General features: G+C 44.0%; 1 protein-coding gene across 11 annotated transcripts in view; it reads right to left on the reverse strand.

Annotated features, from left to right (window-relative positions):
* GET1 (guided entry of tail-anchored proteins factor 1) overlaps positions 1-15,108 on the reverse strand; it is a 39,517-nt gene that overhangs the window by 2,859 nt on the left and 21,550 nt on the right. For 5 of the 11 annotated variants that reach the window (XM_088023836.1, XM_028095604.2, XM_028095605.2 and 2 more), the window contains one exon: positions 11,909-12,268. The exons of 1 other annotated variant lie outside the window; for it this stretch is intronic. In XM_088023836.1, coding sequence (XP_087879962.1) covers positions 12,123-12,268 — 146 coding nt within the window. In that variant the 3' untranslated portion in view covers positions 11,909-12,122. 5 more of the 11 variants (XM_028095600.2, XM_088023818.1, XM_088023847.1 and 2 more) reach the window with 5 other exon arrangements.

Consider the following 15,108-nt stretch of genomic DNA (forward strand, 5'->3'; position numbering starts at 1 on the left):
CTGACAGAAGGTACCAATCCACTGATTCAGAAATCAAGCAAAATAAACAGAAATAGAAACGAAACGAAACGAAACTCACACCTGGCTAGGGCATGATGAAACTGCAAAGCACCAAAGACAAAGAGAAAATCTTAAGATCAACCAGACAGTAAAGGCAACACACTGGGAAAGGAACCATGGCACTCATCCATCACGACAGTGAAGGCAGAAAACAGTGGGGAGCCCACAGGACAGCCATGACCTAGAACCGCACACCCTCCAACACCGTCCAGAAGAAGGAAGACGCAGGACACGTTTTCAGAGCCTCACTAATGTGGAGATCAGCAAACCTTTTCTATAAAGGGCCAGATAGTAAATAACTTAGGCTCCACAGGCCACCTACCCTCAGTCACACCTTTGCAACACCACTGGAATGTGAAAACAGTGGGAGACGATATGCAAACGGGCCTGGCCTCCTTCCAATACAACGAACCAAGTGCAGCCCACTCGCCAAGTAGAGCCTGCCGCCTAACTCCCGTTCTGACAGACTTCAGGCAGAAGGACTGGTTTGAGATAAAAGGTCTCCTGTGCGAGCAAGAGAGTGGTGAATGTGTAGTCCTAACATCATGGCTTTACACCACCATCTCTTGTGCGGTCACACAGCTGAGGCATCATGCGCATGATGACGACTACCTCGTGCGTGGGGAGGGAAGGACTGACATTCTGGTGTTGACTCTCACGCTACTGCAGAGGAGAGGAAAGCATGAACGTTAAGCATGGACAAATTTCCTAATGTTAAAACAAAAATTGAGTAACTTCAAAATTTAAGGGGGAGAAGGATGTGGGAAAAAAAAAGGCAATCATGAGATAATAGCAAGTATGTACTGGGGACGCCTGGGTGGCTCAGTCAGGTAAGCAGCTGCCTACGGCTCAGGTCATGATCCCAGGGTCCTGGGATCGAGCCCTGCATCGGGCTCCCCGCTCAGCCTGCTTCTCCCTCTCCCTCTGCCTGCCACTCCCCATGCTTGTGTTCTCTCTCTCTCTCTCTGTCAAATAAATAAATAAAATCTTTAAAAAAAAGAAAGAAAGAAAGTATGTACTGGCCTCTGCCCAGGCTCCCAGCACAGAGCTCCTGAAACCCCGGTAATTCCCTGCATGGTAAGAGCACTCAGAGCACCTTTTGTTCTGGTATTTGGTCTCTGACCCCTTCCTGACACAGGGCTCCGGAAACCCTGGTAATTTCTGGGTGATGGGCGTGCCTTTTGTTCTAACGAGGCGACTCCAGGTGGGCTCCTGTCACTGGAAAGACCACGCTGGGATTAGAAGTTTGGAACTTTCAGCCCCACCCTCATACTCTTGAGAAGGGAGAGGGGCTGAAAATGGAGTTGATGACCCACCATGCCTACCCAAGGAAACCTCCATAAAATCCCGGCAGCACGGGATTGGGAGAGCTTCCGGGTTGAACACATGGAGGTGCAGGGAGAATGGCGTGCCTGGAGATGGCGTGGAAGCTCCACACCCCTTCCCACACACCTTGCCCTAAGCATCCCCTCCATGTGCTGGTCATCAGTATCCTTTATCATATCCTTTTATAATAAACTGGCAAACAAGAAGGAAATGGCTTTCCTGAGTTCTGTGAGCTGCTCTAGCAAATTAATCAAACCTGAGGAGGAGATTATGTGAATCCCTGACTGATAGCTGGTTGGTCAGAAACACAGCCTGGACCTCCTGGTAATGGGTAGCCCAGCAAATAAAAAAGCACCAGTAAAGAGAAGGATTTGAATATGACAGTTGGTAACTCTAACCTAATGGACACATACAGAAGACAACTTCAAACTTGTATTTTTCATCACAAATGGATTTACAAAAATTTTATCCTAATATATTTTAAAGTTGAGAAGAAATGGATAAATCCTACACTAGTTTTCCTAATATAATTCAAGAAAAAAATATAAAACTGAAAAACCTCATAATCACTAAAGAAATTGAAATCAGTAGATAATCTTTCAATGAAAATAAGAGAAAACCCAGAAAGATTTTACCAACAAATTCATCACATATTCAAAGAATAACTCAGACCTTAAACCTGGTCCAGAATATGGAAAAAGGAACATTTTCCAACTCATTTGTATGAGACCGGCATAACCTTGATAACAAAACCAGATGAGGAAAAAGACAATACTGTCCACACTCAACACTTCTATTCCACACTGTACTAGAGGTTCTGGCCAGAGCAAGTAGGCAAAAACGAAATAAAAGGTATTGATTGGAAAAGAAGTAAAACTATATTCACAGATGACATGATCTTGTATATAGGAAATCCTAAGGTATACACTAAATTACTGGAACTGATAAATGAGTTTGCAGAATACAAGATCGTTGTATAAAAATCAATTTCTATATAACAATCTGAAATGAAATTTAAACAATTTCATTTATAGCAGCATCAAAAAGAATAAAATACTTATGAATAAATTTAACAAAAGAAATAGAATATATCATCTGAAAACCACAGAGCGTTGTTGAAAGAAATTAAAGATCAAAATAGCTTGAAGGACAGCCCATGTTCATGGACTGGAAGACCTAATACTGTTAAGATGGCCAATACTCCCCAAGCTGACAAATTCAACACAATCCCTATCAGAATCCCAGCTAACTTCTTTGTAGGAACTGAGAAGCTAATTCTAAAATTCATATGAAATTGCAGGGGACACAGAACAGCCAAAACAATTTTTTTTTAGAGATTTTATTTATTTATTTCACAGAGAGACAGAGAGAGAACACAAGTAGGCAGAGTGGCAGGCAGAGAGAGAGGGAGAAGCAGGCTCTCCACTGAGCAGGGAGCTGGACGTGGGGCTCGATCCCAGGACCCCAGGATCATGACCTGAGCAGAAGGCAGCCGCTTAACTGACTGAGCCACCCAGGCGCCCCCAGCCAAAACAATCTTTAAGAAGAAACACAAAATTGGAGGATGCACACTTCCCAATTTCAAGACTTTACTACAAAGCAACTGTAATCAAAACATTTTGGTATTGGTTTAAGTACGGACAGAAAACGAGGTGGATGGAATAGAACTAAGAGTCCAGAAATAAACCCATGTGTCTACAGTCCACTGATTCTTGACAAGGTTGCCAAGACCACTCAACAGGGAATAAACAGTCTCAACAAATGGTGCTTAAAAAACCAGATAGCCATGTACAAAAGACTAAAGTTGAACCCTTACCTCACTCTCTATACAAAAATTAATTCAAAGTGGATAAAAGACTTAAATGTAAAAGTTAAAACTATAAAACTCTTAGAAGAAAACATAGACATAAATCTCTGTGACCTTGGATTTGGCAACGGATTCTTAGATATGACACCAAAAGCACAAGCAACAACAAAAATACTGGCAAAAGCTACACAATACCCATTCAACTTAAGAATGAACTCTCAGGCAGGAGTCAATATTGAGCGCTGAAAAAGGGATGGAGGAGAAGAGGAAAAGATGGCGGAGGAGTAGGGGACCCAATTCCAACTGGTCCCCGGAATTGAGCTGGGTATCTACCAGACCACCCTGAACACCCACGAAATCAGCCTGAGATGTAAGAAGATAGATCTCGATCTCTACAAACAACATTGCAGGCGGTTGGTTCCAAGGTACGAAGCGGGGAGCCATGATTCCTCGGGCAGATATCGGAGGATAAACAGCAGCGGGGGGGAGCCTGGCCGTGGGGATCCTGCACCGCCGGTGAGCCACGGCCTCCCGGGCTAGGGACTGCACACAGACTCGCAGACCGGTAGTGGCAGGGAAGGACCTTGGGGCAGCCCCCGGGATGGAAACCAGAGCGGTGGGGCGGCGTGTGCAAAGTGGGAACTGCTGGCGGTTTTAGAAGCACAAAGGGCAGAGACGTGCCCTGACCTGGAGGCAGGACTGGGGGCGCTGCGGAGGGGCGCACAACCCAGGCCGCTGCAGTTTATAGCAGCACAGACAGAATCGGAGACGGTGTGGCCTGGAGAGCTCACTGAAGAACAGACTGCGGTCTCTCTGCTCTGAGGCGGAGGGTTAGAAACAGTCTCTTCTCTGACTTGCGGAAGAGATGCGGAAAGCCGCCAGGGAAAGCCGCCAGGGAAAGCCGCCAGAGAACAAAAGCCCCCAAAACTGGTTCCCACTGAGCCAAGCCCCCACCACAGGGGGCAGGGCAACTCTGCCCACACAGGGTTGCCTGAGTAACAGGCAAGGCAGGCCCCGCCCCCAGAAGACAGGCTGGGAAAACAAGAGGCCAGCAACCCTAAGGTCCCTAGAAAACAGGTGCATCTTGCTAGGGTTGTGGTCAATAATTTGGACTCTATACATTCCCTCAACCACCCATCAACAGAATGACTAGGAGGAAGAGCCCCCAAAACAGAAAAGACTCAGAGATCATGACTTATGCTGCAGATTTACAAAGGGATGCAGATATGACCAAGATGTCAGAGATGGAATTCAGGCTAGCAATTGTGAAGACAATGGCTAGAATGGAGAAATTAATTAATGGCAACATAGAGTCTCTAAGGGCAGAAATGAAAGCTGAATTGGCAGAACTTAAAAATGCTATCAATGAGATCCAATCCAATCTAGACAATCTAACACCTAGGGTAACTGAGGCAGAAGAACGAATCAGCGACCTGGAAGACAATTTAATAGATAAAAAGGGAAAAGAGGAGGCCAGAGAAAAACAACTCAGAATCCATGAAAATAGAATCAGAGAAATAAGTGACACCATGAAGCGTTCCAATGTCAGAATTATTGGGATCCCGGAGGGGGTGGAGAGAAAGAGAGGACTAGAAGATGTATTTGAGCAAATCGTAGCTGAGAACTTCCCTAATCTGGGGAAGGAAACAAACATTCATGTCCTAGGGGCAGAGAGGACCCCTCCCAAGATCAAGGAAAACAGGCCAACGCCCTGGCATATAATAGTAAAACTCACAAATCTTAGAACCAAGGAAACCATCTTAAGGGCAGTTAGGGGGAAGAGATTCCTTACGTACAGAGGGAGGAACATCAGAATAACGTCAGACCTATCCACAGAGACCTGGCAAGCCAGAAAGGCCTGGCAAGACATATTCAGGGTACTAAACGAGAAGAACACGCAGCCAAGAATACTTTATCCAGCAAGGCTGTCATTTAGAATGGATGGAGAGATGCAGAGCTTCCAGGACCGGCAGCAGCTGAAAGAGTATGCGACCACTAAGCCAGCCCTGCAAGAAATATGAAGGGGGGTTCTATAAAAGGAGAAATACCCCAAGAATGATATACAACAGAAATTTACAGGGACAATCTATAAAAACAAGGTCTTCAGAGGCAGCATGACGACAATTAATCCATATCCTTCAATAATCACTCTCAACGTGAATGGCCTAAATGCTCCCATAAAAAGGCACAGGGTTGCAGACTGGATAGAAAGACAGGACCCATCCATATGCTGTCTACAAGAGACTCATTTTGAACCTAAAGATAAATCCAGACTGAAAGTGAAGGGATGGAGATCCATCTTCCATGCCAGCGGACCTCAAAAGAAAGCTGGGGTAGCAATTCTTATATCAGACAAATTAGATTTTAAAGTCTGTAGTTAGAGACACAGAAGGACACTCTATCATTCTTAAAGGGTCTATATCCAACAAGAAGATCTAACAATTGTAAATATCTACGCCCCCAACATGGGAGCAGCCATCTACATAGGTCAACTGTTAACCAAAATAGAGTCATACTGATAACAATACGTTAATTCTAGGAGACCTCAATACTCCACTCTCAGCAATGGACATATCATCTAAGCAGAAAATCAACAAGGAATCAAGAGCTCTGAATGATACACTGGACCAGATGGACCTCATAGATATTTACAGAACATCCCACCCTAAAACAACAGAGTACTCATTCTTCTCAAGCGCACATGGAACTTTCTCCAGAATAGACCACATACCGGGTCACAGATCAGGTCTCAACCGATACCAAAAGACTGAGATTCCCTGCATATTCTCAGACCATAATGCTTTAAAACTGGAACTCAATCACAAAAAAATTTGGCAGAAATTCAAACACTTGGAAGCTAAAGACCACTCTGCTCAAGAATGTTTGGGTCAACCAGGAAATCAAAGAAGAACTTAAACAATTCATGGAAATAGATGAGAATGAAAACACATCGGTCCAAAACCTATGGGATACTGCAAAGGTGGTCCTAAGGGGGAAATACATAGCCATCCAAGTCTCACTCAAAAAAATAGAAAAAGGGGCACCTCGGTGGCTCAGTCATTAAGCATCTGTCTTTGGCTCAGGTCATGATCCCAGGGTCCTGCTCGGCGGGAAGCCTGCTTCTCCCTCTCCCACTCCCCCTGCTTGTGTTCCTGCTCTCACTATCTCTCTCTGTGTCAAATAAATAAATGGAATATTAAAAAAAAAAAAAGTTTGAAAAAAGAAAAAAATAGAAAAATCCTGAATTCACCAACTAACTCTACACCTTAAAGAACTAGAGAAAAAGCAACAAATGATGCCTAAGCCCATGCATTAGAAGAGAAATAATTAAGAGTAGAGCAGAGATCAATGAATTAGAAACCAGCAACACAGTAGATCAGAGCAACGAAACTAGAAGCTGGTTCTTTGACAGAATTAATAAGATTGATAAACCACTGGCCAGACTTATGCAAAAGAGAAGAGAAAGGACCCAAATTAATAAAATAATGAATGAAAGGGGAGAGATCACGACTAACACCAAGGAAATAGAAACAATTATTAGAAATTATTATCAACCACTATATGCCAATAAACGGAGCAATCTGGATGAAATGGAGGCCTTCCTGGAAACCTATAAACTGCCAAGACTGAAACAGGAAGAAATTGACAACCTGAATAGGACAATAACCAGTATCGAGATTGAAGCAGTGATCAAAAACCTCCCAAAAAACAAGAGTCCAGGGCCTAATGGATTCCCTGGGGAATTCTACCAAACATTCAAAGAAGAAATAATACTTATTCTCCTGAAGCTGTTTCAAAAAATAGAAACAGAAGGAAAGCTTCCAGACTCATTCTATGAGGCAAGCACTACCTTAATCCCCAGACCAGGCAAAGACCCCATCAAAAAGGAGAATTTCAGACCGATATCCCTGATGAATATGGATTCCAAAATCCTCAACAAAATCCTAGCTAATAGGATCCAGCAATACATTAAAAGGATCATGCACCACGACCAAGTGGGATTTATCCCCGGGATGCAACGGTGGTTCAACATTCACAAACCAATCAATGTGATAGAACACATTAATAAGAGGAGAGAGAAGAACCATACGGTCCTCTCAATTGATGCAGAAAAAGTATTTGACAAAACACAACATCCTTTCCTGATTAAAACTCTTCAGAGTATAGAGATAGAGGGAACATTCCTCAAGTTCATAAAATCCATCTATGAAAAACCCAAAGCAAGTATCATCCTCAATGGGGAAAAGCTGAGTCTTTCCCTTAAGATGAGGAACACATCAAGGATGCCCACTCTCGCCACTATTGTTCAACATATCCTAGCAACAGCAATCAGACAACAAAAAGAAATAAAAGGTATTAAAATTGGCAAAGAAGAAGTCAAACTCTCTCTTTTCGCAGATGACATACTTCATGTGGAAAACCCAAAAGACTCCACTCCCAAATTACTAGATCTCATACAGCAGTTCAGTAATGTGGCAGGATACAAAATCAATGCACAGAAATCAGTTGCTTTCTTATACACTAACAACACAGCTGTAGAAAGAGAAATTAGAGAAACAATTCCATTTACAATAGCACCAAAAACCGTAAGATACCTCGGATTAACCTAACCAAAGAGGTAAAGGATCTATACTCTAGGAACTGCAGAACACTCATGAAAGAAATTGAAGAAGACACAAGAAGATGGAAAAACATTCCATGCTCATGGATCGGAAGAATAAACACTGTTAAAATGTCTATGCTACCCAGAGCAATCTATACCTTCAATGCCATCCCGATCAAAATTCCAATGACATTTTTGAAAGTGCTGGAACAAACAATCCTAAAATTTGTATGGAATCAGAAAAGATGCTGAATCGCCAAGGAAATGTTGAAAAAGAAAAACAAAGATGGGGGCATCACAGTGCCGGATTTCAAGCTATATTACAAAGCAGTGATCACCAAGACAGCATGGTACTTGCACAAAAACAGACATATAGACCAATGGAACAGAATAGAGAACCCAGATATGGACCCTCAACTCTATGGCCAAATAATCTTTGACAAAGCAGGAAAAAATACACAATGGAAAAAAAGACAGTCTCTTCAATAAATGGTGCTGGGAAAATTGGACAGCCACATGCAGAAGAATGAAACTCAACCATTCTCTAACACCATACACAAAGATAAACTGAAAATGGATGAAAGACCTCAATGTGAGACAGGAATCCATCAAAATCCTAGAGGAGAACATAGGCAATAACCTCTTTGACATCGCCCACAGCAACTTCCAACTTCCTTCAAGATACATCTCCAAAAGCTAGTGAAAGAAAAGCAAAGATTAACTTTTGGGACTTCATCAAGATAAAAAGCTTCTACACAGCACAGGAAACAGTCAACAAAACAAAGAGGCAACCCACAGAATGGGAGGAGATACTTGCAAATGACACTACAGATAAAGGGCTGGTATCCAAGATCTAGAAAGAACTTCTCAAACTCAACACCCAAAAAACAAATAATCAAGTTAAAAAATGGGCATAAGACAGGAAAAGACACTTCTCTGAAGACATAGAAATGGCTAACAGACACATGAAAAAATGTTCATCATCATTAGCCACCAGGGAAATTCAAACTACACTGAGATACCACCTTACACCAGGTAGAATGGCAAAAATGGACAGGGAAAGAAACAACAAATGTTGGAGAGGTTGTGGGGAAAGGGGAACCCTCTTCCACTGTTGGTGGGAATGCAAGTTGGTACAGCCACTTTGGAAAACAGAGTGGAGGTTCCTCAAAAAATTAAAAATAGAGCTACCCTATGACCCAGCAATTGCACTCCTGGGTATTTACCCCAAAGACACAGATGTAGTGAAAAGAAGGGCCATATGCACCCCAATGTTCATAGCAGCAATGTCCACAATAGCCAAACTGTGGAAAGAGCCGAGATGCCCTTCAACAGACGAATGGATAAAGAAGATGTGGTCCATATACACAATGGAAGATTACTCAGCCATCAGAAAGGATGAACACCCAACTTTTACATCAACATGGATGGGACTGGAGGAGATGATGCCAAGTGAACTAAGTCAAGCAGAGAAAGTCAAGTATCATATGGTTTCACTTATTTGTGGAACATAAGGAATAACATGGAGGACATTAGGAGAAGGAAGGGAAAAATGAAGGGGGGAAATCGGAGGGGGAGACGAACCATGAGAGACTATGGACTCTGAGAAACAAACAGGGTTCTAGAGGGGAGGGGGGAGGGGGATGGGTTAGCCCGGTGATGGGTATTAAGGAGGGCACGTACTGCATGGAGCACTGGGTGTTATACGAAAACAATGGATCGTGGATCAGAAAACAATGGATCGTGGATCAGCACATCAAAAACGAATGATGTATTGTATGGTGACTAACATAACAGAATAAAGTAAAATTTAAAAAAATAAAAAGAGGGATGCATACTCTTTACATGCCAAATACGCAAGCAGAAAAGCTAACCCACACAAACAAGAAGAGAGCCCCAAAAGAGGATGGCATCCACACTAGTGTGCAAACCAGCAACACACACAGCTTTGAATCTGCCAACACCACCAAAGGACTCTGTTGTGAAGGACTTATAAGAGAAGAGCATCCTAGAAAATTCTAGTAACTGTTCATCGGTAACGCCTCAACTATGAAGAAAAGATACTCCCTGGAAAAGACTTACATGGCCCTAGTGGAAAGCCATTATGTGATTTTCTTTTTTAAGTTAAATATTCCTGGGTACTGACTTAAGACATGCTGGGAAGGGAATAAAAAAGCCTAAGGGACAGTCTCTGGCCCAAAAGGCACTTGTAGCATCACTAAAAATCCTTTATCACACACGCACACAAAAGCATCTAAAACATTAGGAACAAAACCACACAACAGCAGACAGCCCACGTCAATACAAAACTGGTTGACAAATCAGTCACGTTGATACTATGTAAGGTGTTCAACGAGGAGAGGAAGAAAAAAGAAATCACTATCATCTAAGATGATTAAGAGAGGGCTTCACACATTGCAAGGGGGGCTCAGCACACACACAGATTGCAGGGGAGGCTCAGCACACACACAGATTGCAGGGGAGGCTCAGCACACACACACAGATTGCAGGGGAGGCTCAGCACACACACACATTGCAAGGGGGGCTCAGCACACACACACAGATTGCAGGGGAGGCTCAGCACACACACACACACACAGATTACAGGGGAGGCTCAGCACACACACACAGATATGCAGGGGAGACTCAGCACACACACACACACACAGATTGCAAGGAAGGCTCAGCACACACACAGATTGCAGGGGAGGCTCAGCACACACACACACACACAGATTGCAGAGAAGTCTCAGCACACACACACAGATTGCAGGGGAGGCTCAGCACACACACACAGATATGCAGGGGAGACTCAGCACACACACACACACAGATTGCAAGGAAGGCTCAGCACACACACAGACTGCAGGGGAGGCTCAGCACACACACACACACACAGATTGCAGAGAAGGCTCAGCACACACACACAGATTGCAGGGGAGGCTCAGCACACACACACAGATATGCAGGGGAGACTCAGCACACACACACACACAGATTGCAAGGAAGGCTCAGCACACACACAGATTGCAGGGGAGGCTCAGCACACACACACACACACAGATTGCAGAGAAGGCTCAGCACACACACACAGATTGCAGGGGAGGCTCAGCAAACACACACAGATTGCAGGGGAGGGTCAGCAAACACACACACACACACACAGATTGCAGGGGAGGCTCAGCACACACACACAGATATGCAGGGGAGGCTCAGCACACACACAGATATGCAGGGGAGGCTCAGCACACACACAGATTGCAGGGGAGACTCAGCGCGCGCGCGCGCACACACACACACACACACACACACACAGATTGCAGGGGAGGCTCAGCACACACACACAGATATGCAGGGGAGGCTCAGCACACACACACACACACACACACACACACAGATTGCAGGGGAGGCTCAGCACACACACACACACAGCCCCCACTGAGAGCTGTGTCTGTGTAAGAGAAACCATGGGACACCAGAGAGCGTGGCCGGCTCAAGGGAGAGGGAACTAGCTGACTAGCGTTACGCCTCCTTGTGGCGGCAACAGAAGCGTATTAACCCCATACAACAATGTCTGTGCGGGTTTGTGTATAAAGATCTCCCCGCTTGATTTACCATACACGTAAAGCAAACAAAACTGGCATAAGGAGAACTTTAGATGTATTAAATCAAACAGGTGTCTATCTTCATGTAAAGCCATAAACTATATCCAGTATTTTTTCATAGAAACCCAAAACCTATCGCTGTCCATACCTAAATAGAAAAGTTAAAGCACACACGTTAACACCAGCAATCCCAGTTCTGTGGATACAGGAGACTTTGCTTCCTTGTTTCCAAGTAGGAATTAAAAAAAAAAAAAAAAAAACCAGCAAACAGTTACTATTTTTCTTATGTGTTACTTCTATAATTAAAAAAATTTTGGGCGCCTGGGTGGCTCCGTCGTTAAGCGTCTGCCTTCGGCTCAGGTCATGATCCCAGGGTCCCGGGATCGAGCCCTGCATCGGGCTCCCTGCTCAGCGGGGAGACTGCTTCTCCCTCTCCGACTCCCCCTGCCTGTGTTCCCTCTCTCTCTGTGTCTCTGTCAAATAAATAAACAAAACCTTTAAAAAAAAAAACTTTTAAAAAAAATTTTTATTTTAGAAATGCACACAATTTTTCATTTACATATGGGATATCGCTGGAAGAATCATAAGAAACCGGTAATAGAAGATGGGGTGACACGATGGTCAAGGGTCAGATCTACCTCCCACTGTATCCCTTTCTGTAGCTTTTGAATCCAGTACCATGTTTATTATCTATTTAAGAACAAATACCATTTTTGAAAACCTACAGTGATGTAAAACCTGAAGGACACTTACATGTCCCTTGCGTCGGCCTTGCCAACTGCTGCTGCATGTGGCAAGATCCCCAGCTGTTAACCACGCGTCTTCTCCTCTGGCCGCTGTGAGCTCTGTCAAAATCTTGAGTGTGAACTGAAAGAACGGGTATTTAGGAGATCGAGAAGGCTCTTGTCAGGGGGACTGGATACAGAGTAGTGACCCAAGGATGTCCCCAGGCAGGCCGTGTGTGGCCACCGAGCGTTCACCGCACACCGGGCCCTTGATGCAGGCAGCGGGCGCCTGGACCCCGCAGCTTCCCCATGCCACTGCCTTTGCCTCCTCAGGGCAGCCCTCCCCAGCCTTGGTGGCCCAGGTCTGCCCTCTGATGCTTTTGCTCTAAGTGCTCCCGTGATCCCTGCTGCACATCCTCTCTTAAAGTCAACCTGAGCTGGGGACATCTGAATGAAGAGCCGGGAACCCCGCTGACGATGATGAACTAAAGCACCACAGCACTCTTTCTCTAGTACAAGTCGTGGAATTAACAACGAGCTGCTTATTATATTAGATCGCTAGGGAACTCAAGAATACAAATGTGACCTTTTGAAAACCAGTGATAGAACTTAGCTTTACGGGGCTGTGGCCAACCAAAGTTAACAGTTAAAGTCCTTCGTCACTTGTCACAGTTACAAATTGGTCACAGCAAGTAAGCGGGCTGTAAGGAAGAACAGTCACAAAAGCCCTTGCAAAAATTTTAATTATGAAAGTGTGTTTTACATGAGGAAACCAGACTTACTGTGGTGATCATTTCACAGTGTATACAAATATCAAATCACTACGTTGTAGTCTTGAAACTAATATGTTATCTCTCATTTAGAATTCAAAAAAAAGCAACACAACAGTAAAAAAAAAGTGTTTTAAAAAATGTATCCACTCATTTTAATTTAATCAGAATTCCTAGTTTGTTTTTTAACTTTGTTCCATTCTACAGAGCATAAACATTAAATGCTTATAAAACACACTTCATTTGAAATGCTTTAAATATAAAACACAATTCAAGCATGAAACAATGCATTATGATCTCATGAATACATTTACAAAACACAGTAATGAAAAGTTAACAACTTCAAACAAGTAGATAATACTATACGCAGGCTCGCATATGACCTTTTAAACAGAGGATGAAAACCACACAAGCAATGTCAATTAGTGTTACTCTTTTAGTAGGACTACGGGAGACTTCAAACTCTGGTAGTGGTATTACAATTAAAACGCTTTCTAATCTGGATCAAAAATAGTGCTAAGTCTTTTTAAAGTACTTAAGTTAGAAAATTTTGACTTTCCAGTTGGCGATGTGACCTCTGAAGTACGCCAATGGCGCACACCCCCAGTAACGTGCCGCCAAGGCCCCTCCTTGTAACAAACCTGGGACTTGCTGGCCAGGTCACACGTGGGGGAGCCTGGCCTTCCAGCTCGGTGACAAGTGTACAAAACCGTGACTCTCATATCTCACATAAAATCCAAGAACAAACATATTCAACAAAAAAACTAACCTGTGTGCTTTTGTTTCCTTAAAAAAAAAAAAAGTATAAATCAGATTTGTGACCTACTCAGTGGAAATCCACTCCCTAAAATGTCCTAGTTGCAACTGTCTTCTTTCAGCTGAAAGGGTGAAGCATGATCGCCACCACCTTGTTACAGACTAAAATCCAGCAGGTGATCCCAACGCCACCTGGAAATAAAGAAGCTCCCCGTAAGAGCACGCCACCAGCCCCGCCCGCATTCCCTGCCTCTGCTACCCTACTTCACAGGAAGTCAACCCTTCTGCTGCAGTGCTCGGCTAAGAAAGCCCAGGTGTGTGTTTCCTGGATTCGAATTCAGCAGGCCTCCTACTGATTCCCAGGGCTGCCCTCCTCACTGAACAGGAATCACACACAACAGCTACTGGACATGGGCACTGCTATGGATGACATTAACAGACCGTAAAACCGCCCGGTAAGACTTTCTCCTTCTCAAAAAAGCATTATGAACCCAGACAGCAGTGCCTACCCATGCCTTTCTTGCCCAGCTGGTAATGACGAAACAGGAAGGCAGGCGGCAGGAGTGGCCGATGGCCCGCTAGATGCCCGCAAGGGCGTCCTCATGCTGTCCTGCTCAGCAGCACTGAGAGCCCATGGGCACGGTGCCCACAAGGTTGGGTGGGGAGAGGAGGGGGCAGGGTGGAGGGCGTGGTGAAACTGGGATCTCTGAAAGTCACTCCCCTTCACTCAGTAACTCACCGCCAGCAACAGATCGCAACCAAAGGCTGAATGACAGGGATGTGTGCGGCATGCAGCATTATTCCTGATAGTAAGGAATTAGGACCTAAATACGTATCTTTTATCAGGGGAATTAGTAAATCATGATATATCCCAACGAAGAGCAGTTATTCAAAATTTCTTAAAAAGTTTAATGTCATGGGAAAGGGTTTACAATATAAAGTAAAAAGTGGTCTAAAACTGTATGTGCCAGATGATCTTAGTTGTATAAAATAAATAGAAAAAGAGTGGAAAAACATACCACAAAGTTAAGAGAGATTATCTATAGCTTATGAGATGTTTTTAAATTGTTCTTATATCTCTAATCATTCTACAATGATATGTACCACTTTTTTTTTTAAAGATTTTATTTATTTATTTGAGAGAGAGAGAGAGAGAGCGAGCGCATGAGCAGGGAGGAGAGGGAGAAGCAGACTCCCCCCTGAGCAAGGAGCCCGATGCGGGACTTGATCCCAGGACCCTGAGATCATGACCTGAGCCGAAGGCAGACACTTAACCGACTGAGCCACCCAGGCGCCCAGTATGTACTACTTTTAACACCCAAAGGATATTATTACCTTTCAAAAATAAAAGAATGACCAAGAGCAGTACATGCTGGAGAGAGGCCAAGCGAAAGAAATGAAGAGAGGTCACAGAACCTAGGAACTAGAGATCGGGGTTTCAATGAACAGGGTATCA

This window comes from Eumetopias jubatus, unplaced genomic scaffold (assembly GCF_037043125.1).
Source record: "Eumetopias jubatus isolate StellerSeaLion01/CBP00866 unplaced genomic scaffold, mEumJub1_p1.0 scaffold_1, whole genome shotgun sequence".
NCBI classification, from domain to species: Eukaryota; Metazoa; Chordata; class Mammalia; order Carnivora; family Otariidae; genus Eumetopias; species Eumetopias jubatus.